The following is a 25864-nucleotide window of genomic DNA, read 5'->3' as shown; positions in this document are numbered from 1 at the left end:
TATCTGTTCACAGTGCACAAAAAAGAAGAGAAACGGAATGTCATAAATTATCGTGGAATCACCTCCCTGTGTGCCTGCTCAAAACTGTTCGAGATTATCATAAATGGTGCTCTGTTCGCACGCTGCAAAAATTATATCGATACAGAACAACACGGTTTCTTCCCGAAGCGCTCCGTGTCCACGAACCTGGTGCAGTTCACTTCTAACTGTCTGCGATGCATGGATTCAGGATGACAAGTCGATACTGCGTATATGGATCTAAAAGCTGCATTTGACACGGTGGACCATAATATCTTGCTGGCCAAGCTGGAGATACTTGGCATCTCGTCAACTGCTGTTGATTGATTCAGATCTTACTTGATGAATCGCTATGTACATGTCAAGATTGGCGCGTCCGAATCGGATGTTTTCTCAAACAACTCGGGAGTCCCGCAAGGCAGTAACCTAGGACCGCTACTATTTTCGATCTTTTTAAACGACGTCGCCTTGCTGATACCGTCAGGATGCCGCGTTTTCTATGAAGACGATACGAAAATCTACAAAATTATTAAAAGCCTCTCGGAGATCCCAGCACCAGAATATGTTGGTATTTTTGCTGACTGGTGCTCAAGAAATTTGATGAGTCTAAGCATAGAAAAATGTAACATTATTTCCTATCACCGAAAAATCGAACCAATCATGTTTGACTATGTTCTCTATAACGGCGCCGGTAGTGTGATTACCTCTCACCCCAGCAGGCCTGGGTTCAATACCAGTCGGCGCCGCCGGGATGTTCTGAGGCATAACATCTCTGATCACGCCTTCCTTCGGATGGGAAGTAAAGTCGTTGGTCTCCGGTTCATGAGTTGATGGGTCGATAGGTAGGGTCCAGGTGTGGGAGCTGCCTTCCTGGCACGTCGGTAGCATTGGTGCTCAGCACGGAAAACAAGATCGACGGAAAAAACAAACCAAAGGACTATGTTCTCTACGGACGCCGTCTTGCTCGTGTAGAGCACATTAAGGATCTCGGCGTTACCGTGGACTGCAGACTCACTTTCAGAATCCACTACAATGACATCATCTCCAGAGCTAATCGACAATTGGGCTTTATTTTCAAAATTGCCGACGAGTTTCGTGACCCGCTATGTCTCAGGTCACTTTACTGCTCGCTTGTGCGATCCTTATTGGAATCAAGTTCAGTTGTTTGGTGCCCTTTCCATGCTAGCTGGATCACTAGAATTGAATCCGCTCAACGCAAGTTTGTGAGATATGCTCTTTGTTTCCTCAACTGGCGTGACCCAACGAACTTGCCACCGTACGAGGAGCGTTGCCGTCTCCTGGGAATCGAGCCATTAGAGGTGAGACTTACGGTCGCTCAAGCTATGTTTGCTGGAAAGCTGCTTACAGGTGACATTGACTGTCCAACACTGCTATCACAGCTAAATATGTATGCCTCTGAGAGGTCTCTTCGTCAACACGACTTTCTGTTTTTGGAACCACGGAGCCGGAATTATACACAACACGAGCCAATTTAGCAATCAGCAGGCAATTCAACAACTTTTTTTATATATTCGACTTCAATGTATCAGCTGACGTGTTTCGTCATCGGCTACTTGGCCTTTTCCGTACCGTTGACCGTAACTATTTAGTTTAAGTTTTATTCATTTAGACAATAATTGTCAGTTGAATTTTTCAATAAACAAAAAACAACAATTCAAATTAAGCAATAAAAACCTTAAAAACAATCGGGTAGAGAAGAATTTCCCCTACCTGTTCGTTTTGTTGGTTTGCGTTGGCGAACTTCGGCTCTCACTGTGGCATCGGCCTATAAGTTCGTATCCAAATGACCTCAAATTTTGTAAGAGTTATCAGGATTTGATGTGGAATCGATTGAGCTTGGTAGAGCAAAATCGATATTTTGAACCACCCTAGTGATTATCCACGGAAAGAAGAGGTAACTTTTGTTTTTTTTTTGTTGGGTAGTTAAAATACTGAAACCATGGTTTAGAACCTTCTTGAATCAAAACCCATACATTTTAAGCAAGGTTAAACATTTTCAACTTTATTTTACATGCCGACACCAGCCACTTACCACTAGAAATGCAAGAGAGCGGTAACATTGTCATACATCCTGGTCTCCAATCACTAATGCCTAATGCTATTCAATAAAAAAAAATCATCTAAAACGCCATGCACCTAAAGCTATAATTTCTTCTGCTAAATAGTTACACTACATTCTTCAATGGGCACGACTGCTGCACAGCCCACACATTCGACCCTTGTGTACCGTCGGCAGCAGAATGCTGGCAATCGATTTCCGATTATACTGCACAACCGCTCCGTTCAGCTCGTTTTCAACCACCAGAATATCTTCATCGTTCAGGTACACCCGGAAGTCGTAGATTTCCTCATCCGGCGGATACTGGTACACTACGTTCTTCAGATTGATCAACTGTTCGTCGTTGATGTTCAGAATCGGATCCGATTCCTGCTGGCCGGTGGTTTCGTACACGATGTAGTTTCCTCCCGTGTAGATCTGAATACCCTTCCCGTTGTCCAGCATAAAGACGGCAATCTTCGGGGCATCGGAACAATCCGCCGCCAGCAGGAAGGTATCGTTCAGGCGGTATTCCTGCTTAAGCTCCGGTGTGAGCTGGGCGATCCTATCGTGGAAGGTGGTCAGCTTGTTGTTGACCAAACTGCACATGCCTACGAGGAAAGCAGATGGAAGGAATTTTACAGAGTTTGCATTGTTAAGGAATGATGGGCACTTACTGGTAAAACCATAATCAATGCTACTCTTCCTGGGATGGTGTAGCTTTTCGTTGTAGTTGTATCGAGTTGGGATCCAGATCGTACCGCCGTTGATGGTAATGTCCGTATCGCTGCTCCATCGGGTTGTCTTGACGTTGACGTCAAGATGGTCGGTAATGTTCAGCGTTTGGACCCGTCTTGGCACTACTGCCGAGGCCAGGTGGTCCAAACGATGGAGCAGTTCCACGATCCACGAAGGAAGCTTCAAATGATTGAATTTGATTAAAATTAACGGAAAAAGGGGACCAGCTCAACCAAAGGTACCTGTTCGAATTTAAAACTAGCATCCAGTCCGGACACCGTCGTCAGCGGGGCAAATGTCTCGGCGCTACAGTTTCCGGAAAAAGGTGGGGGAGTCAGCCGGAGGATTTCCTTGGGACAGTTCACGTCACCGGTGTCCATTATGTTGTACACATCCTGCACGTATTTCGGCAGATGGTAGGAAATGTTGAACGTTATCCGTGGTATGTCCGGACATCGTTTCGGGGTTCGAGTTTCGTTGAAGGCCACGTGACCGATAAGGCTGAATGGTCTTTTCAAGAAAACCAGCGGCTCGTAATCAGCAACCAGGCAAAGCTATATCAGTACGAAAGGGAAGGAAAAGGAAAATCATACATAAATAACACTGTAGTATCGATTCTACCAGAACGTCAATGTCTTTTACTTCCACCCCGGTCACGCAAGGACAAACATGTGCGTTCCTTCTTTTCCCGCCCTACTACCGCCAAACGCGCAACCTCGTGGCATTTGCTGTTGATTTCGTTGTTGCTATAGCAATGAAAAGCTGCACCTTTCGGAATTTTCTCCATCCAGTATGCCGTTGTTTGGAGTCTTCCGTCAAGGTGGAAATTTTCGTTCAAAACTTCGACCCGAGTGGGTGAAAAATTCTTGTGTTCCGATCAAATTTCATTTCCAACACCGAAAAATTCCCTGCAAAAATGTCATCGGTAAGTTTTTGATAAGCTGCTTATTTGCTCCCGAGCGTTTTTAATTTCATCGATTACCGTCAAAAAAAATAGTTGGAGCAAAAGCGAGAAATCTTCCGCAAGTATCTGGAATCGGCAGGAGCCATCGATTGCCTCTCGAAAGCCCTGATCAAGCTCTACCAGGAGGAAAAGAAACCGGAAGATGCGTGCAAATTCATTCGACAGACCATGTGCGAAGCGTGTCCCACCGACGAAGAGGTGGCTCAGATGGTTCAAGACCTAGCAGATGCTAAGCAGGAAATTTGCTGCCTAAAAAAAGAAATTATTTCGTTCAAAGGAGAAATCCGGAGAAGTTCCAGTGAGGTGGCGCTAGCACTCGAGGAAGGCTTCCAGAAGCTGGAAGAAAACGTGGACTGCGAGTCGTCCCTGAAGAGACATCTCACGAAAGAAGTTTTCGATGAACTGAAGGACAAAAAGACCGCGCTCAAGTCGACACTGTTGGACTGCATTCAATCCGGCCTGGAGAACCACGATTCAGGATTGGGAATCTACGCGTCGGATGCCGAGTGCTACGATCTGTTTGCTCCTTTGTTTAATCCGATAATTGATGAGTACCACGGGATCAATTCGGCGGAAGTATTCCACCCGGAGAGCGACTGGGGTGATTCCGGTAACTTCGAAAACCTGGATCCGGAGAACGAATTCATCGTTTCCACCCGGGTGCGCTGTGGACGATCGATCGCAGGGTTCCCGTTCAATCCTTGCCTAAAGATGGCCCAGTACGAGGAGATTATGGAGCGTGTCAAGGCGGTGCTGGAGGGATTGGAATGGGAGGATTTGCGGGGAGAATTCCACCCGCTGGAAACCATGTGCGAGGAGCTGAAGCAACAGCTGATCGACGATCACTATCTGTTTAAGGAGGACGATCGGTTCCTGCAGACGGCCAATGCCTGCCGGTTCTGGCCGGTAGGGCGGGCCATTTTCTACAACGAAGCGAAAACCTTCATCGTTTGGGTCAACGAGGAGGACCACTTGAGGATTATTTCCATGGAAAAGGGCGGAGATTTGGGTAAGTTTTGGGCGTGGATTCCTTCATATTTTGGCGCACGGGGGAAATAAGGGAAAACAGAAGAGTTTGCGTGTAGTTTGTAGGAGCTTTTTGTAGGGCGAATCATTCAGGGCTATTCTGCGCGGCGTGTGAGGTGAAGTGACAGTCCCCCCTATTCTGCGAGTCACGTGACTCTCTCTCACCGGTGAGGTGACAATAGTCCCCTCGTGTGAGGTGACTCTCCATTTGATTTGCATGGAGAGTCACCTCACACGAGGTGACAATTGTCACCTCACCGGTGAGAGAGAGTCACGTGACTCGCAGAATAAGGGGGAGTGAAGTGATGGCGAAGTGACAATTGTCACCTCGGGTGAGGTGACTCTCCATTTGATTTGCACGGAGAGTCACCTCACTCGAGGTCACAATTGTCACTTCACAAGTGAGAGCGTGTCACCTCACCTCACACGCCGCGCAGAATAGGCCTGATTAGGTAGGAAAGTCACGATATAAGGCCACATAGTAAGAGCGAATAGACGAATGAAGCGTTGAAACGAATGTAAGGAATACAGCAATACTACAATATATCGTAACTGTCACTTTTGACATACATAGTCGTTTTCTCGCAAACGGCCCGGGGGTGGGACGTGCTGTCAAATCAGCCTACTGATCATTCTTGTATGAAATTGGTTCCAAACGTAAACAAACCCTGTAGGTTTCTTATGGCTTGGAACCAGTTATACGAGGTAGGCCCCCCTTTGAAACGGCCATTCAATCTCACATAATAACAACACCATCAGGTAGATGACACAAATCCCCATCTATTTGAAATGTTGGTTTGTTTGATTGAGTTAATATTTGTGAGAAATGGACGATGATAGCAAAAAGGGATAGTTAGGGGTAAGAGGGGCATAGTGAACAGGTGAGGCATAGTGAGCATCCCGTGCACCAGCTTATACTTTCGGCCATTCGGAACAAATTGGTTGGTGGTAAGATCAATTAGGCCTATGATGTGATGTGAGGTGACAGTGAAGTGATGGTGAAGTGACAATTGTCACCTCGGGTGAGGTGAGTCTCCATGCAAATCAAATGGAGAGTCACCTCACCCGGGGTGACAATTGTCACGGCACTAGTGACATCGAGTCATCTCGAGCCTTATTACGGGTGTCACTACACGGTGACATTGAAGTGATACTCAGAATAAGAGCCGTGATTGCCGTGCAAATCAAATAAGAATCACTTCACCGTGACGACAAGTGACAAGTTTTCACCGTGAAGTGACATCCATAATAAGCCCCCTCACCTCACACGCCGCGCATAATATGATATTGGACCTACTACAGTTGATTTGTTTCATGCAGCTGGAGATCCAGAGCCAAACTGTGGAATACTCACTATGCCCCTCCAAGAGTTGAAAAAATCACCAGCATTCACTATGAAATGAATTTTTCATCCTTAGTGAACTTTGATGAATTTCAGTGATTTTTTCAGCCCTGCCCCCTCCATCCCTCTACGTTATATCGAGGTCATACCTGTAATATCAATATTGGAAATTCCCAATATTGATGTTATTCGATCCCAATATGGAATCGGGATAAGGGGGGAACGGAGGTTGAAAAGTAATGGCGCTATAGCCATAAATCGTAAGGAAAATGGAGCATCACTTAACCTTTCTAACTTAGATGCTTTTAACGACCAACCAATCATGTAATTACCAAAAACGGAACGTACGGTACGAGATGTCCACGTTTCATCAATTTATTGGATTCTGAAGCATCGTGTTTAAATATTCGTTTTGAACATGCCCGATGTTTCCTGAATCATCTTGCCCCTTAAATACTGCACATGCCGTTTTGGTAATATGTGACGCAAGAGTGTGGCCTGGAAGATTCAAAGCAAACTTTGCATCGGCAGCTGAACTGGAAGGTGTTGAGTTCGGTCAAGAGATAAATTCGCCTGGATGATCTGCCAAGGAATTTGCAGCTGCGGACTCAAAACTTGTGTGCAGGATCAATTATTTTTTCTCGTCTTCCATCTTGTGCAACTTTTTTAATACTGCACGTATCGAAACGGAACTTCCACCCCTGAAACACGTACACTATCAAAACAAATCACTGTCAAAACATTCCATATCCTACCACTAGAGGTGCTGCTAAAGTGTCCGAATTCTAAGTGGATTAGACTTTAATGATTGCCTATAATTCCGAAAAATGTTTTTATAGCGAAATGAGCATTTGCAACATCGAAGTCTCCTGCAACTTACAGAGACTTACAGAAAGCTGTAGCAACTTACAGCAAAAGCAAAAAAGCAACAGGCCTAATACAGGCATTTACCTAAGAGTACTTCTAGCACTTCTTAGGATTTTAAAGAGGATGTCCTTACCTATCGGCCTTCCAAAGTATTTCAAAGAAATATGAAAAGATAAAGAGTATTTTTGTTTTCATAAAAAAATTAAACGGGAAAATTTAGACGTCTCCCACAGAACAGAAGAAGAAGAGCAAACAAATCGGTGAATCAAAAAGTGGTTCGTTTTTCTGCTCAACAACCGATGTGTTGTGGTAGCGTTCCACACGGGCTTTCTATGTGCACTCATACTATCATAACATCTGCAGGCAGAAGATGCCTTCTACCGCTAGGTGCGCTAGTGTTCGCCAATTACACTCAAGTCTTTTTTTACACGGATGATACGTACCGCGTAAAAAAAACCGTGTAAAAAAAACCGCGTTGTTTCAAAAAACCGTGTGAAAAAAGACCATGTGTTTCACAAAACCGTGTGATAAACCCGTGTTATTTCAAAATTCATCATAACAAAAAAACTGAGCAGTGTGCATGGAATTTTATTCGGTACTTGTAAGTCATGATCACCTAGAACATATTCGTTCATGATAAAGTTCTTCTGGAGGTAAAGACCTTCCGAATGCTTTGATCACACCATTACGGAATTTTCTCTCATTTGTAAATCCTAACCATCTTGAAAGCAGCTGGCTTCCACAAAGCCAGACAATGAACCAGGTTTGTGTTGGAATTCAACCATTTCCACTCTTGCATGGTATAATCTAGACGTGTAGAGGCCGGAAATCGATGATTCATGCCATTTTGAAATCCAAGATGGCGGCTTCCGGTTTTGTGAAAAATTGTCAAATAGCCAACAATATGAATATTTTTGGAATCGAGACGACATACAGAGGGCGGAAATTGATAATTCATGCCATTTTTGAATCCAAGATGGCGGCTTCCAGTTTTGTGAAAAACTGTCAAATAGCCAACGATATGGATATTTTCGGAACGGGAACGACGTGTAGAGGCCGGAAATCGATGATTCACGCAATTTTGGAATCCAAAATGGTGGCTTCCGGTTTGTGAATGTTTCAAAAAAATGTTATGCAACAAATTTTAATTAATTTTTTTTCGATAATCTGTAATTAATCTTCTTACATTTACAAGAACTTCATAAATTCGATGTTGAACAACATGTGATACCAGTGACTTGGTTGTGGAATGGATGTAGCACTAGAGGTTATACAGGTACAAGTGGTAATGGCCTGCCGAGATTTGCTCAGCCTAGTTCGGTAGAAAAAAACTAAGTGTGTGGATAGTACTTAACATAACAGGAACTGGGGTTGAAGTTGTCGCTGACCGAATAGTCAAAGTCATGAAACACAGTGAACGAAGAATCCTTGTCACTGAAATCGATGTTTAGCCAATAAGACATCATGGACACTGCCACTACCAGTGCACGGTATGTACTGAAGTAGACCCTTTAAATTAAACTTCAATTTAAATTCCACTGTTTGACATGGTCAAAAAAATGTGGTATACATGTATGTTCTACAAAACCATTTCATCCATTACTAATTGAAAGAATCGGCTCAACATAATCAAGGCTCCCTATAGTTTGACGGCAGTGGCATTTCAATAGCGATTTACGGGGTAATCTATTTCATCAAGGGGAATATTATTTGGCAGAATATCCCATTTCGCGTAATGTCCTATCTTGCAGAAATTTTATCCTTATTCCGCAAAATAGGATTCTGCAAATCGGAATTGCGCCAAAGAGAACTTCGCGAAATAATTCTTTTTGCAAACATACGACTCCGAGTAAATTTTTCAATTTGTTGATTTTTTTCACACTATAGAGTTTTATATTTTGATTTATACTGATACATGTGCCCTGATTCATCTATTCTTTTTGCAAGCAATGAATAAATTATAAATTTTTTTCAGAAATGAGCGCTGGTATCAGTGCACAGTGGTACAGAATGCAGATTTAGGTGGAATGAAATGTTTTGAGCCTGAAATTGAAACTTTAGACTAAAAATCTCTTCTACAAAGTTGTTCCTTATAGTTAGGCCCTCATTTTTATGGCAATGAATTCTAGGGTGGTTCCTATTATAATTAAAATCAAAAATCTAACTTTTTTGTTTGAATAAATTGAGGTATACATTCTTCAGCAAAGTTATAGCTGAGCTAATTTCGAGCAACTTTGTTGAAAATAACTTTTTTGTATCTCTTAAATTGGCCGATTTAGAGCTATTTTCTTGAATTGAGTTTGGGTGGCTCTTAAAAAAACAGTTTTTTGCTCTATTTATCTTATTTCGAATTTCTCAGCAAAGGTGTCTTGAGATAACTTTTAGATCTTAAGAAGGCGCAAATTTTTACTGCACAAAGCTTGTCAATATCTTTCGCCGATCAAGAGTTATTGACGTTTGTATACTAAAAATATGCACTTTTCAAATGTTAATATCTCTGGTTGGGGCAAACAAAAAAAAAGTTTTTTTGCAGCATTTTAAATGGCGTATGTTATTCTCAATAATATGAAAAAATTGGAGGTACGTTATTTTTTAAACTCGTATAAAATCAATTTGAATTTATACATTTTTTTACTATATTTGAGTATATCTTTTTTATTAGAAGAGATACAGGCAACCAATTCAGGTATAAAACATTCGTCTTAAAGAGTTTCAGAGTCTCTAGAAGATAACTTTCATGAGAATTTTCAAATAAAAAAGTTATTGCTAAAAAACTATTTTTTCCAGGAACACCCTAAGTCAACTCCGAAAAATTATTCTAAAATGAGAACGTTAAGAGATAGAAAAAAATTTTCTTCGACAAAGTTGCTTGCAAGTAACTTAACTACAACTTTTTTGAACAACACATGTTTATATTTTGTAAAACAAAAAAGTTAGTTTTAAAAATTCCCTAATTTGAGGACCACCCTGACGTTTGCAAACACCAAAAGAAGGGAGTTTTTAAGAACAAAAACTTCTTCGAAGACATTAAACGTCCAAATATTGAAATAAATGTACTAGCACATTTTATATAAATTTGTCATTAGAGTGGTCCTATGAAATCCATCTTTTGCCAATAACTTTTTTATTTGAAATTTATTATCAAAGTCATCTTCTAAAGACTTTTAAAACTTTTTAAGACGAATGTTTTATAGCTGAATTTGTTGCCTGCCCAAGTAACCATAGGCACGTTATTTCGCCTTTTTGGCTATATACAGTTCAACAACGGCTATACCAGAGTTTGTAAGTTCTGATGCGGCCCGTATATAGCCAAAAAGGCGAAATAAGGTGCCTATGGTTACTTGGGTGTATCTCTTCTAATAAAAAAGATATACTCAAATATAGTAAAAAAATATGAATAAATTCAAATTGATTTTATACGAGTTTAAAAAATAACGTACCTCCAATTTTTCCATATTATTGAGAATAACATACGCCCTTTCAAATGCTGCAAAAAAACTTTTTTTTTGTTTGCCCCAAACAGAGATAACATTTGAAAAGTGCATATGTTTAGTATAAAAACGTCAATAACTCTTGATCGGCGAAAGATATTGACAAGCTTCGTGCAGTAAAAATTTGCGCCTTTTTAAGATCTAAAAGTTATCTGAAGACACATTTGCTGAGAAATTCGAAATAGGATAGAGCAAAAAAACTGTATTTTTAAGAGCCACCCTAACTCAATTCAAGAAAATAGCTCTAAATCGGCCAATTTAAGAGATACAAAAAAGTTATTTTCAACAAAGTTGCTTGAAATTAGCTCAGCTATAACTTTGCCAAAGAATGTATACCTTAATTTATTCAAACAAAAAAGTTAGATTTTAGATTTTAATGATAATAGGAACCACCCTAGAATTCATTGTCATAAAAATGAGGGCCTAACTATAAGGAACAACTTTGTACAAGAGACTTTTAGTCTAAAGTTCCAATTTCAGGCTCAAAACATATCATGGCACCTAAATCTGCATGCTGGATCACTGTGCAGTGGACTAAAAATGCTTCGCACTAATGGCATGGTTCCTCTGTCGAAGAGCATTACCGCAATAATATACTGGTTAGCATTGACTGACGGGGTATGCTTTAATTTCATCATTTGCTTGTATTAAGTATCGATAAGTCTTAGTTATGTAAATAAGATTTAAGTCTGCCAGGTTTCTGACTAGAGTTACTTTGGCAGTGGCAGTGTCCATGATGTCTTATTGGCTAAACATCGATTTCAGTGACAAGGATTCTTCGTTCACTGTGTTTCATGACTTTGACTATTCGGTCAGCGACAACTTCAACCCCAGTTCCTGTTATGTTAAGTACTATCCACACACTTAGTTTTTTTCTACCGAACTCGGCTGAGCAAATCTCGGCAGGCCATTACCACTTGTACCTGTATAACCTCTAGTGCTACATGCATTCCACAACCAAGTCACTGGTATCACATGTTGTTCAACATCGAATTTATGAAGTTCTTGTAAATGTAAGAAGATTAATTACAGATTATCAAAAAAAAAAAAGTTAATTAAAATTTGTTGCATAACATTTTTTTGAAACATTCACAAACCGGAAGCCACCATTTTGGATTCCAAAATTGCGTGAATCATCGATTTCTGGCCTCTACACGTCGTTCCCGTTCCGAAAATATCCATATTGTTGGCTATTTGACAGTTTTTCACAAAACCGGAAGCCGCCATCTTGGATTCCAAAATGGCATGAATTATCGATTTCCGGCCTCTGCATGTGGTCTCGGTTCCGAAAATATCCATATCGTTGGCTATTTGACAGTTTTTCACAATACCGGAAGCCGCCATCTTTGATTCCAAAATGGCATGAATCATCGATTTCCGGCCTCTGCATGTCGTCTCGGTTCCGAAAATATCCATATCGTTGGCTATTTGACAGTTTTTCACAAAACCGGAAGCCGCCATCTTGGATTCCAAAATGGCATGAATCATCGATTTCCGGCCTCTACGCGTCGTTCCCGTTCCGAAAATATCCATATTGTTGGCTATTTGACAGTTTTTCACAATACCGGAAGCCGCCATCTTTGATTCCAAAATGGCATGAATCATCGATTTCCGGCCTCTGCATGTCGTCTCGGTTCCGAAAATATCCATATCGTTGGCTATTTGACAGTTTTTCACAAAACCGGAAGCCGCCATCTTGGATTCCAAAATGGCATGAATCATCGATTTCCGGCCTCTACGCGTCGTTCCCGTTCCGAAAATATCCATATCGTTGGCTATTTGACAGTTTTTCACAAAACCGGAAGCCACCATTTTGGATTCCAAAATTGCGTGAATCATCGATTTCTGGCCTCTACACGTCGTTCCCGTTCCGAAAATATGTATGTACCCATGTTGTCCGGTGAATCCACTCGAAGTACACTTCCAAGTTTGTTTTTTTGGCTAAGTCCATTCCTAAGAAAACACTTATGGCGGTAAGCTCCAACTCGGATTAACTTTTAATACCGTCCCTGTTTGGATGATCTGCGAAGTGTTTGCATAGCATCGTGTTGAATAACTCTGATGTCGACATCAAAGCAGCCGGACATTTTTTAACGGGATTTAATCCGAGGATAATACCGATTCGAGCTTACCGCCATTAGAATGTTTTGGCTCTTTAACCGCGTTATTTCAAAAAAACCGTGTAAAAAAAACGCGTTATTTCAAAAAACCGCGTAAAAAAAACCGCATTATTTCGAAAATCGTCGTAAAAAAACCGTGTAATAAAAGACTTCAGTGTACAAGTGGAGCCACTTTCTGATCCGAAGTTCCACTTCTTAGCTTTTAGATATTCAACTTGTAGTCCAAATAAGCCTCCTAACTACTAACCAAACATGTTCCTTTTTCCCTGCCACCCAGGTGCCGTCTATCAACGCTTGGTCAATGCTGTGGCTGCCATCGGCAAGGACATAGCTTTTTCGCGTAGTGATCGTTTCGGTTACCTTACCTTCTGTCCGTCGAACCTGGGAACGACCATCCGAGCTTCGGTTCACGTCAAACTGCCGAAGCTCGGTGCGAACCGAGCCAAACTGGACGAAGAAGCCGCCAAGTACAACCTGCAGGTTCGTGGCACCCGCGGAGAACACACCGAACCCGAGGGAGGTGTGTTCAACATCTCCAACAAACATCGGTTGGGTATGACGGAATTTGAAGCGGTCAGCGTGATGTACAACGGGATCCGACAGTTGATTGACCTTGAAAAGTCCATAGAACCGGGTGAAGCAACGGCATCAACCGATGAACCGATTCTCGTGGAAGATGACGCCGAACCAGCCGCAGCTGGCGAAGAGTGATGAAACTAACTCCAACTAAATTAGTAAGTGCCATACGCAAATGACAATGACTCATGTAGTTGATCCTTTTTACCACGTTAGACAATACAGACAAAATGTTTCAAAACAAAACGGCAATCTGAAGCCTATATGCGCTGAAAGCAAAAGCAATCATTCGTTTTCGTTTTTCCCTTCGGTGAACCCCGATAATCAATCAAACCGGAATTGCGGTTCACGCCACTAACGCTGTAGCAAAATATACTCACACGTAAATGTCGGGAGGAGACATTGAAAATTGATTATAATTGAGTTTAATTGAACTGAACAGAAGCGAAAGAACACTCACCTTCCAATTGGTACTGTTCCACTCCTGGCGGGTGAGCGAGAAGAAGAACTTGGCCGCATTGTTGCTCTTGTAGTCGGTAAACTGCGACGTGAGATCCCATTTGTGCAGCACTTTGACCTCATCGCGACTGCCTTCGCCTTCCGGCTTGGGAATGGTGTGCGCTAGGATCAGGTTCACGCGAAACACCTCATTTTCCGGCACGTTGGGTTGCTTAGAGTAATTCTCTTCGTCCCATTTGAGTGTACCTTGAAGCCGAGTTTTCTGCTTGTTGGACACCAAAAGGGTAAGATGCTTGTCACGACCAATGTGGATCGTGTTTAGCTGTATCAGGTTGATAATCCGCAGAACGTGGTTGACCAGGGAAAACGGTGCACCCGAGAGGACCTTAGCGTTGTCTAGGACGTCCGTTTCCAACATAAACATTACGTTGTCCTTGGTGTAGTCTTCATGAGCTCTGGCCATAAACTGAATGCCTAGGTCTTCGAAAGTGTAACCAAATCCAGCTATTTCCTCCTCCTTCGGTTCAAGTCTATCCCGGAGGACCAAGGAATCCGAAGGGATGTTTCTTGTTCGGCTCTTCAGCGAAATACCACTGGTCAGGCCATCGGGACGGTAGAAAGCATAGCTGATGGATTTACTGGCTATGTCCCACACGATTTCATTGTTGATTGGAATGTACACCAGGAAGCCCTGTTCTCGAATGGTCGAGTACTCAATATCCTCGATTGGGTTGTAGCTACGAATTTTGACTACAGCATAGGATGAGTACCGTAGATCGACCTGATTGCTACGGGCCACCTTGTCCATCATCATCTGCTGGGTGGTATTTCCCCGGATCGTTGCCAGGACCGTATTCTCGATCAGAATGTCGGCCGGAGTCCCGATCAGAGTGGGCAACGCGTACTTGATCATGAACGGACGCCGAACGATTTGCATATTGATGTGACTGTCTCGCAGCAAGAAATTAATCCGGTTGATCACTTGAAGTTGGTAATATTAAGGTTAACTTACGAATTTTAGGAGTAGATAGGTGGGTACTTACGATCACCGTCGGTCAGGTTGTGGAACGTTGTCTGATTAAGATGGTAGGACAGGACGGCTTTTCCTTCAAACTGAACGATGAACTCGAAGTGAAGCGGTGTGGGATTTGAAGTGGGCATCTTCATCGATTTCAGAATGTTTGTCAGCCGGTCCAGCTTTAGGTAGCTGGAGTTAAGCTTGGTCAATCGATGAATAACGGCATCCGTTAGACCGCGCGCTTTTATGTAGAACTGAGTGGTGAAAAGGGGATTTAGAACTTATTCTAATAACTGTCGTTATTCATGGATACTTACACCCAATTGTCCAGTGAACCGGCCCAGCGCCTCTGTATCGAATTTGATGTAAGCCATCATGGGCAGATCCGTTCTGTGACTTCCAATCAGTAGTGCTTGCAGCATCGATCCGATATGGAACTTGCGGTCCCGGTAGTCGAACAAATAGTTTCCAGTAACCCAGTATTTGGATGGTGGTGCCTTGGGGAGCTGCCTGGTCATGTAGGCCAACAGTTGCTTCCTAAATGGGGAGAAGGATATCATCACCCACCGTCCGAACACATGCCTTAATTTCTAGAACTTACAAATGCTGATAGCAGGGATAGGTCGTTTCCGATATGCTAAGAACCGTCGTCCGGTAGAAATTGATCATGTGAGGATCGTTTTCAGTTTTGATCACACTGTACAACCCTAGAAGTCTGCCGGGAGTTGGGTTCGATATCAAGAGCATCGTAAAGGCAGCTACCCGCAGCTGCAGGGGACTAGTTTTGGAGTGAAAAATCGGCCAATAAGTTTCGTAGACCTGGTTTGGCCGAAGATGAGCCGTTGGCATCGTTGCCCACATAGCCAGGAAGCGGATGTCGGTGTTTTGTGGATAGTCCGCCTTGATGATAGGGTCCAAGTATTCGGCCACGTTTTCCAGCTGTAGATTGCCGAGCGCCTCCAGGTAGAGCATCTGTTGTTCGTATTCAAAGCTATCTGTTGGTAAAATCGAGTTAGATCATTTCACCCCTGAATTCTGAAAACATCAATCATCGACTTACTCAAGAACATATCGAAGTAGATCTTGACGTATTTCTCAAAACTATCAGCGGTCATTTTACCGGCAACAAACGTGTTGTAGATCATCGTTGCGTAGCTCAGCACAGCAGCATGCTTGATGTCCGGTCGATCGGTACCGAAGCTTAGGAAAACCTCACATTCCTTGACTACTTCGTACGACGGTTCGGACATGTAGAACGGTAATGAGATCAACAGTTGTACCGCTGTTGCTGGATTAACCTGCTGGTTGATGATCAAGTCCCGTGTCAGTAGAATGGTAGGCGACGTTCCCGTTCTGGGAATAATCTCCAGCAAAATGTTCCTCGCCGTTTCTTGACGATAGGAAGTTCCCAAATCTATTTCCTCAAACAAGGATTTCAGTGTATCCAAGTGCATCGTCCCCATCAACCGTATGATCTCCGACACGGTTTCGTCATATGGTTCCTTCAGCTTTGAATCTATTGATTCCAAGTTATCCGCCAAGGTGTTCAATAAATCAGCCGTCTTCTTGATCAGACTTTGCTTCGATTTGGGACTTCTTCCCCCGGTTGCCTCGTCGTCCGGACTGACGAACAGTATCGGACTAAACAGCAGGGACATCCCTTGAGCGATACTGAATATCTGTTCAGGACTATCGATCAAACTGTGTCCTTCGTACTTTAGTTGAACTTTAGTGTACAAGAACTGCGGATAGTAAGATTCAAACGTCCGCACATTGGTTCGCATCGTTCCGTCCATTTCCAGCAACATGTACCGGTACGGTTCCACCTTCTTCAGTTTATAGTTTGCAATTCTCGACGTGATGGCCTGATTCTGTTTGTTAGCTGTGCAGATGTTCAGCGGGATGTTGCTCCTCGTCAGGTAGATCGCTCCCGGGTAGATATTGCAGCTGCCCATATCGTAGGTCTTGGAAATTTCAAATACATTCGACTTGTTCACCACAAAGTATTCCGTGGGACAGTTGCCGAAGATGCCCTGCTCGTCGACCACGTACGCTCCCGGACTGTCGCCGTAGGTCTGTAGAAGCGAGGCCACTGCCCGCTTGATGTTGCTCGACCAGATGGGTTCGTTCTCTTTGAACAAGACACTTAGCACGGAACTGTCGTTGGCGAGAGCCACGCGGAACGGTTCCAGCAGAGCGATCACGTTACTCTGGTTCGGGAAATGAGCGTCGTCGAGGGTGATCTGTTGGGGCGGGGGATAGTGAGGTTATTGCAGGGCTGGTAGCGATCAATGCTGTCAAAAATAGTGATTCTAGTGACCATGTTGAAGAAATAAGTGACCAAATGGTGACTTATTGTAGTGAAAAAAAATTGACTAAAAAGTTACCTAAGAGAAGAAAAGTAATCGTTCTGATGATGATTAAATGGAATACCCACATGAATCCATTTTCAGAATTTTTAAATTTGATCAAATTGTCAAATCATGCTCTATAATGTTAAGTAGAGCCAGAGCTCTAAGAACAGAAGGTTCCGAAGAAATGGACTCAACTTTATGACTCAGCTCTGGTACTCTCTCGGTCCCATGTTAATCGTTGCACCCCTCGAAACATAGGAAAATCCACGAACCCCTAATTTTATCTGTCAAACTTTCATAGCGAATCAAAACAAACATAGTGTTGTACTAGAATTTCGACTAGAATGGGGTACGCTTATCGATGTTATTGGGACCAATAGGCTAATCAAGTAGTGAGCCAATTTAAAATCGTTAGTTTCTACCGGTTGGTAGAGAGAGAGAGAAAGAGAGTCGATCTGCAACCAATTGAACTGTCACAAAAGTGCACCCAATCGAGCAGAAGACCTGTCAATGGGTAGAAAACAGATCTTATTACACGTTTCGCTTATACATTTTTGCCAAAACATCAGCCTTATACATTCCATAAGACAAACCACATAGGTCCTATAGAGTTCTCTAACACCATTAGTATTAGCATAGAGGTAACTCTAAGACTAGTAGGTCCCGAAGAAACGAGCTCTACTTTTTGGCTCAACTCTGGTACTCTCTTCGGTCTCAAGCTAATCGATCCACCCCTCGAAACATAGGAAATTCCACTAACCCCTCATTTTATCTGTCAAACTTTCATAGCGAATCAAAACAAACATTGTACAGTACTAGAATTTTGACTAGAATGGGGTACGTTAATCGATTTGGGATCAATAGGCTAGTCAAGTAGTGAGCCAATTTCAAATCGATGGTTTCGTATTGATTGTTAGTATTAGCATAGAGGTAACTCTAAGACCACTGGGTCCCGAAGAAAATCATTATTATTTTTGGCTCACTCAGTACCAGAACAACGGTCCCAAGCAGTCCCAAGCTATTTCACTCACCCCTGCATGTTCTGCATGAATCCACACACCCCTGATGTTATCTGTCAAACTTTCATAGCGAATCAAAACAAACATAGTGTAGTAATAGAATTTCAACTAGAATAGGGTACGTTAATCGTTTGCTTGGGACCAATAGGCTACTAAAGTGGTGAGCCAATTTAAAATCGTTAGTTTCGTATTGATTGTTGGTATTAGTGAGCAGTTTCACGAATACATGCGTTTTACTGGTTGAAAATAAAAAACAAACCGGTGTCAAGTCGAACACTTTGACTGCTGATTTCGTGGTTGAAAATAATAAACAAATCGATTTTACACGGCTACACTAGCTAGGTTGATCTTGCGTCGAGAAGTCAATAGACTTCTCTGCCGTTTGTGAATTGTATAAGTATTAGTGCAGAACTTTGGGTAAATTCAAAGGTTTTCTTGCACTAATACTTATAATTTACCCCGAGTTCTGCACTAATACTTGTGCAATTCACAAACGTCAGTGAAGTCTCTAAGAATGTATAAAAGGTTTGTGTGACCGCTTATACATTTCATTTGACACATGATCTTCATTAACTTTTTGCAAGGCGTCTGCTTATTAGTTGACTTATACATGTTCGGGGAATCATCCAAACCATTTTTGGAATAGTTCAATCATTTGGGTTATCGTTCGTTTATGGTAATTTTTTATTAGGAGTCCCTCCCGGTCCATGGCTTTCTGGACGAAAGACGTGAATAGATTCAACTTTTTGGCCACATCCCTGACCGAAGCATTGGGCCGCTTAAACGCTTTCAAGACACGCTACGTGATATAGACTGTAATGTGAACGGAGTATAAGGGAAGCAAGTTGGAGTACTCGATTCAGGACATTTCATTCAAGTTTTACCATACAGCCAGACCGGATATTGATCCTCATCAAGCAAACGATTTGGACTACTACGCTGGAACATTGCTTAGCACCTTGATACAGATTCTCTTGGTCACTCGGTGAGATCTTTCTTTTTATCTTTATTTATCTATTTATAATTCACTTCAGCTTATCGTTTACCCTGCTGCAAACCCAACCCTCTTGCACAAAATCCCAGTGATTCCTCGTGGAAGTACAGAGGATTTCTCGGCTTCCATCAAAACGAGTGTCACGTCAACACATTCCTACCCATTCCTTTCTTGACCTGCGTTCGGGCGCAGCCGGTGCTGGTATTGCGTAGTTCGAGATCACCAGTTTTTACACTTTGAGGATGATTGCTAGTCCTAAGAATTTGTCTATTGGTTCTCTGTGTAATTACAGCTGATCTGGCAATAACAGAGTAGGAACCGTGGGCGGTCAATCATACTCATGCTCGTTTTTAAACGATAGATGAGGAGATGAAATTATAGAGTTGATAGTTCCGTTAGAGTACGGCAGTGTGAACATTGTATACAGAGAGTTGAAAGCAAGCAAGGGCGAGGACAACTTTGAGGAAGGTACGAATCGGGTTGATCATCTCTCTTTACCAAACTGCCCAGTTGGAGAGGGATGGTGAGGGCTTGGACAAAACTTAAGGATTCTGATACTTTGCAGAGTTGTGTACATAATTTTAACGATAATGTCAAATGAGTTCTAAGGAGATTTGTAGAGAAATTTTATGGATAATCATGAAGGAATTAGGAGAACTAAAGGTGCATTCAAAGGTAGTTCTGAATAGAAATACTCAGAGGGAGAGATGGGCGGAGAGAATGTTTTGAGCCAAGTGAACTGTCATAATCTGAGCCAATCGAACATTCCAATTAGATTGTTTTCTTATTCTTACAAGAATAAATTTGAGAATATTGCAATCGAACAGAAATTCAATCACCTTTATGTTTTGTGTGCTTCTCAAATTCAACTAGTTTTTGGGATCAAACACAATATTCTAACTCTATTGATTAATTGATCTTCGCCGGTTAACGAATGGCACCAAGAAATGTGCAAAATATTGCGATGCTATCAATTATTATTTTGCACCTAATACAAGTCATTTGAAATGCTAGCTTCTAGCAAGGGTTGCAAGATAATTTAGGAACAAATCACTGCTGCCGAATTGTATTTTGTTTTCTCCGCCTATCTCTCCCTCTGAGTATTTCTAGTTCTGAAGAAACTTTTATGGGGATTGAAATAATTCCAGGGAAATCAAGGGCAATTTGCAAGGAATTTCATGGAGCATTTTATAAGCGAATTCGAAAGAATATTCAATGTTAAAGTTCATAGTTATTCTCAGGGTCCCTTTCGATACTTTCTCATTTTTTATAAAACGAACCGGCTGAAAAGAGCTTCATGGAAATATCGATACTACAGCCAACTTTCCATTTCTCGATATGTGAGGAATATCGAGAAATGGAGAGTTGTCTGCAAATCTAATCTACAGCCGACGATAGTTAGAGACATCATTTGCTGAATTTTAACCTAGTTTGAAGACAGTTGCAAGGGAATTCATAGGAGACTTTTTTTAGAATTTTGAGGGATTTAGGGAATCCGAAGAGAATCCCCTTTATTCTGCGCCGCGAGTGAAGTGAGGTGACTCGCTGTCACTAGTTAGGTGTCTCCGTACAAATCAAATGCAAGTCACATCACCTCACTCGCGGCGCAGAATAAGGGGGAATGATTTTCAAATGGAATTTTCAACATATTTCCAAGAACTATGAGAAGCATTCCGTGTCGAGCAGGAAGAAAGTTCTGAGAGATTTCCTAGGAGAGTTTTAAAAGAATTTCGAAGAGAATTTCAAAGAAAATCCAAAAGATTCTTTCAAGGGAATTATGAGAAATAGTCCCAAGGAATTCTGATGTGAAACCCAAGGCAATTTGGTGGCAGTACTTTAGAAAACCTGGGGTGATTTCCAACAGCAAAGAAATCCTAAGGATAATTCCTTAACAATTCCAAGAAAATTCGGAGGAAAACTTAAAGGAATTCTGAAGAGAATCTCTCTAGAGTCTGTGACACGAAAGACTTTCAAGGTTCAAAAACGTACAAAGTTATTCAAACTTTTGAGGTTGCGAAGCTAATATAAATCAAGTGCTTGAGGCTTGACATTTTTCAAGCATTATACCTGGAATTGTTTTGAAAAAATGGCAAGACCTTGGACTTGACAAATGTATAAAGCTCTGGGACATGAATCATTTGTTTAGATCTCAAACTTATTTTTTGGTATCCCCTGGGCATTGGTAAAATCTTGTGGAAGTTTGATTAGGCTACCAGGTCCCAGGGCTGATCTGGATCTTTACCTCATTGGAAAGATGCACACTAATGTTGCCAGATCAGTGATGATGTGAACCAAAAGTGCATTTGAACTTGATTGTAATAGCATATTAACAAGTAAATCATTATCATACATATTAGATTTTTTTTTTGTTAATTGATAATAAATGGTTAAGTACAGCTTTTTAATTTTTTAGGAAGAATGCTGAATTTAGTCACAAAATACAGTTAAAATCATTTTTGTTAAACTCTCCTAAGAAATCGTTGGAATTCTGTGCTGAATTTTCGTGACACTTTCTTAAGAATTTATTGTAAATACTTCAGCATTTTTCTTTATTTACCTAAGAACACGATTCCTTCGGAATTTTTCTCGGATCTTGCTTGAAGTTCTCCTGTGAATCTTTCTCAGTATTCCTTTAAGATTTTTATCAGAAAACCCTTTAAATTATATTTTTATATTTCATTCTCCTTTACATTCACCTGCAATTCTCCTCACAATCTGCATACAATTCTCTTCAGAATCACCTTGGAATTCTCCTTGAAGTTTTCCCCACAACTCCCTTGTAATTCTTCTAAGAGTTCGTCAGGACTTAATCCTAGAATTAATTTAGGATTATTGCCAGAGCTCCATTGAATTTTCCTTCGAGTTCTTCTCAGAATTTTGAATTTACAAAATTCTTTAAAAAAAATGAACATTTTTCCAATACCATACATTTTTCTAGGGACTAAATTTTTCTAAATCTGGAATCTTAAAAAAAAAATCAGGGATCTAGAAAAGTTTTCAAAATCCCACATGTTGACTATTTTTCACAGTTTCATATTGTTGGAAAAAAATCCAATCCTGTTTTTTTCTTCAAAATCTAAAATAGATTTTCATAAGTCACAAATCTCTAAAAAAATATAATATTCTATTCTATTCTAAACACATGTCAAAGCCTCAGAATCATACAAATACATTTGTTTTTAAGATTTAGAATAGTACAGATCACGATACTTTAAAAAAAATTTCTTGCTCCGTATCAAATTCAAGGTTTTTAAAACTATTTCTTAATATAATATCTTCCTCTAAAATTCGGTATAATGACCCACTCAGGCCACTAGCGTTCGGATGCGACCTTACAATAATTCATAACTCTGCTACTTTGTATATTCTGGCGCTTTACAATCATAAGAGGACTCGAGTCTAAAAAAAGTTATTCAAATTGTACCTTGAAAATAACGTGATTTTGCAATCAATATTTTTTACTAAACGGGGAAATGGCTCTAATGTTGGCCTATGGATCTAAGATTGGGCCCATCGCTAAAAATCTGCTATTTATCAATTTTATCTAGATGAACGCGTCATTGGGACGGTACTAACGGATATTTTTGGTGGCTATTGAAAATTTAGTCGATTGCTGAATGTGTTTATGGGCCCAAATTAAGGGCATTTAGGCCGACATTACATCCATTTCCCCTACATATTAAAAAACCGGGAATATTTTGAGATTTGAACCGGAAAATCTGGGAATTTTAAAATGAAAATTTACTGGCTACCCTTCCATGTACATTTTGACTAGTCAAAACGTCCTATGTGATTTTTTAGCATTTTTAGCATGACATTCAAAGTAAAATTGTGAATTTACAGTTTCTACTCAATTTTCAACGTTAATATCCACTGTCTACGGTAAAAATAGTATTACAAAATGTATTGTTTCTAAACAATTAAAATAATAATCTGTTGAACTACAACATCGATTTTCTTAAAATTTCAGATATTTTACATTTTTACATTCTACAATAAATATTTACATGATTGACAAATATCAGGTAATCACGACATTTTGATCTTTGAAAACAACGCGCATGAGAAAAAGAGACCTACTGCGTCAGGATCTGTCATGATTATCTGAGTTTTGTCAAAAAATCGAAAATATTTACGCTGTGTGCATTGAAGAATTGGCCCTTTTGATAAGTTTCACGAGAATTATCCTTAAGAGGAAGATGAGACAACTGGCTTCTTACTCTTTTATCTATATCTAACGCTATCTCTATCTTACGCACTTCAAATCGGCCAATCACGAGCTGGTTCGCGTTTGACAGAAAAGTGGTTCGTTTTCGCCCCCGTATTGTCTTCTATTCTCTTAGGAATTATCAAGCACAAGACCTAGCACAGTTTCATCATGGACCCAAAACGTCAAGTGTTTCACCAATATAGGGTTCTGAGTTCGAAGGAGTCACGGATGCGAAGGTGAACGTAATGTTAAGATTCGCGTCGGACTCTTCGTCATTCCCTGATAAGGAATTATACGCCATACTGGGAGTTTCTTCGGACACATCGTAAGACCTATACAGGGCGGCGTCCTCAAGAGCGCCAACAACAACATCACGATAAAGTCAGGCATCATAAACAATCAGGTAAGATCTTACTAATTTTACCTATATTTTACTTATATTCGAATTAACCACCTTAAGTTCTGTGCTATCTATGAAGCGGCACAAACCCGTCTCCCTTGTCTCTTCCCTTATGACAGCTAGTTCAGTAATGTTGAGATGGGGTCTTGCCGATACGTTAGCCTACCGGTGAAGTCACTGTGGCTCGCTCTGTTTCACATTCGTGGATTACACAGAACTTATTTAACCTGCTGGTAAAGATACTGTGATGCCAGTCCTGGTGCTGTGGATGCTGTGATCGGAGACCTGGCCCTTGACCCCCTTCTATTCTACACAATCACAATCTCAAATTTAATTTTTGGTATTTCGTACCAAGGGGTGATGCACATATGCACATATCATGCTCTAAGCGGGGTGGGACGTGGGGAGTTTATGATTTTGTGACAAGCAACGCATTAGGTATAGGAAAAACGTCACTTTAGGGGGGGAGGGGGGTTAATTTTTCCTCAATTTAGAGAGACATGATAAATGGATCGTTCACAAGGAAAGTTTAGAATTGCAAGGTGAAGAAATATTCAAGATATTGGACTTAGAATTTTCATTAGCAGACTTCGATTAATAAATTCAAATCAAATTCTCGGTACCACAAACACATAAACATTTTTCCTATGCCTAATGCATTGCTTGTCACAAAATCTTAGACCCCTCCCTCCCCCCTTAGAACGTGGCATAATATACGCCAATTTGAATGTTCCTTTTTAGTCGACATCAACACATAACATAGAATAACGAGGCTCGGTAGCTCAGTGGTTACCGTTTCTGCTTACTGAGCAGAAGGTCGGGAGTTCAATCCCAGGCCCGTCCCCTTCCTTGCAATTTTTCACTTTGCCTTATTCTATACCCACTATATTTTAATGAACGTACCACGTCAACACATTCCTTCCCATTCCCTAGTTGACCTGCATTCGGACACGGCCGGCGCTGGTATTGCTAAATATTAGATCTCCAGTTCTTACACATTGAGGATGAATGTTAGTCCCAAACATCATCTGTTGGTTCTCTGTGTAATTGCAGCTGATCTGGTAATAACAGAGCCAGCAACCATGGGCAGTCAATCTGATTTTTTTTTTGATCAACACATAACATAGAACTTCGACTCATGAAGGGATCACTGTATGTATTTTGACTTTCTTGTTTGTAGCTGGAATAGCCGTTTATGCGTTTCTTACCTTGACAGCTAGATTATTCGGATCGTACCGTTGCACATGCAGTTGCCCAATCATGGTCCACACGTAGTTCGACTGGGAGTGCAGATCTGGAACCAGCGTAACATCGGTCTCCAGTCGATAGACAACTTCGCTCTTCGGCGGGAAGATATCAAACCCATCGCCACACTGGATGCTGAAGAGGACTGCGACGATCGGGAATTATAAGAGAAGAACACTTTGAACTTTCTGCAGCCAATTGAATTTGCAAATTTCGAAATTTAATTGAGCGTTTAGTCCTATCAGGCGTATTCTGTACCGCACAGCCCAACGGTCACACGAGGGTCAATGGCAAATTGCGTTAGATCGTGCACACACATGAGTCTGATTGATGACAGTAAGCGTGGCGCTAGGCGCCACCACTTGAGTCACATTTGTACACAAAACTCCGTTGGGCGGTTGATAAGTCGTAGAGAGAGAGAGAGAGAAAGAAAGCATTTTATTCTTATCAGTGACGCAGCGAGGCGTGCCGGTCGGGCGGCATCCCATCTGCATTCGTGCATACTTTTCTTCGTCACACATGTGTTTATGGTTCATTGGAGTTTCACTGATAGCAGGCAGCATAATAAGTAGCCACTCTGCCGAGTCCAAATTCTTGTGCGGTCGATGGGAAATGTTTTCATCGTTGGTGTGGGAAAGAATCTCTTCTTTCCGAGTACTGATAAGCATCCAGCTGAGGCGACGACGCTTCCTTTCGGGTGAAATGTTTTTGGTATGAGGTCATATCCGATTTGAGGACCGATCCCTCATATTCCTCCCCAACTAACAGAATATGAAATATACTAACATGCCACTAGCACTATCCACTTTCTGGATTCCATGACAACCAATCTCCAAGCTAAGCTTCGCCTCGATTAAGGATTACTCGAGTGACACTTTTCCATAGGGAGCTTCTATGCAATGTTTCACTTTCTATCACCACACACTGAGTCCTGTACACTTTGATCTTCCAGTTAAAGGATATC

General features: G+C 41.4%; 2 protein-coding genes across 3 annotated transcripts in view; one reads left to right on the top strand and one right to left on the bottom strand.

The window, feature by feature from the left end:
- LOC135704768 (arginine kinase-like) overlaps nucleotides 1–13648 on the top strand; it is a 22499-nt gene extending 8851 nt beyond the window's left edge. Inside the window, exons 1-3 of one of the 2 annotated variants that reach the window (XM_065226271.1) lie at nucleotides 3394–3740; nucleotides 3813–4788; nucleotides 12903–13648. In XM_065226271.1, the coding sequence (XP_065082343.1) occupies nucleotides 3732–3740; nucleotides 3813–4788; nucleotides 12903–13336 (1419 nt within the window). In that variant the 5' untranslated portion in view covers nucleotides 3394–3731 and the 3' untranslated portion in view covers nucleotides 13337–13648. Of the gene's footprint in view, nucleotides 1–3393; nucleotides 3741–3812; nucleotides 4789–12902 lie in introns of those variants that run through there. The other variant, XM_065226270.1, reaches the window with a different exon arrangement.
- Nucleotides 2022–25864, bottom strand: cv-d (crossveinless d). The gene is made up of 10 exons (XM_065226234.1): nucleotides 25687–25864; nucleotides 24864–25045; nucleotides 15739–16921; nucleotides 15280–15673; nucleotides 14996–15215; nucleotides 14704–14932; nucleotides 13662–14641; nucleotides 3058–3369; nucleotides 2755–2995; nucleotides 2022–2688 (listed from the first exon to the last, which is right to left on the bottom strand). The coding sequence occupies exons 1-10, from the start codon at nucleotides 25718–25720 to the stop codon at nucleotides 2219–2221; spliced, it is 4245 nt and encodes a 1414-aa protein (XP_065082306.1). The 5' UTR covers nucleotides 25721–25864; the 3' UTR covers nucleotides 2022–2218.

Source organism: Ochlerotatus camptorhynchus, unplaced genomic scaffold, assembly GCF_037179485.1.
Source record: "Ochlerotatus camptorhynchus isolate MF236.1 unplaced genomic scaffold, CSIRO-AGI_Acam_v1.1 ptg000247l, whole genome shotgun sequence".
Taxonomy (NCBI): Eukaryota; Metazoa; Arthropoda; class Insecta; order Diptera; family Culicidae; genus Ochlerotatus; species Ochlerotatus camptorhynchus.
This window is presented reverse-complemented; position numbering and strand designations above follow the sequence as displayed.

Coding starts and splice junctions, on each gene's coding strand:
- cv-d (XM_065226234.1), bottom strand. CDS start 25,720: ATGGAATCCAGAAAGTGGATAGTGCTAGTGGCAT. Junction 16,922..24,863: donor CGAATAATCTAGCTGTCAAG/GTAAGAAACGCA, acceptor CCGCCCCAACAG/ATCACCCTCGACGACGCTCA. Junction 2,996..3,057: donor CTAGTTTTAAATTCGAACAG/GTACCTTTGGTT, acceptor AATCATTTGAAG/CTTCCTTCGTGGATCGTGGA.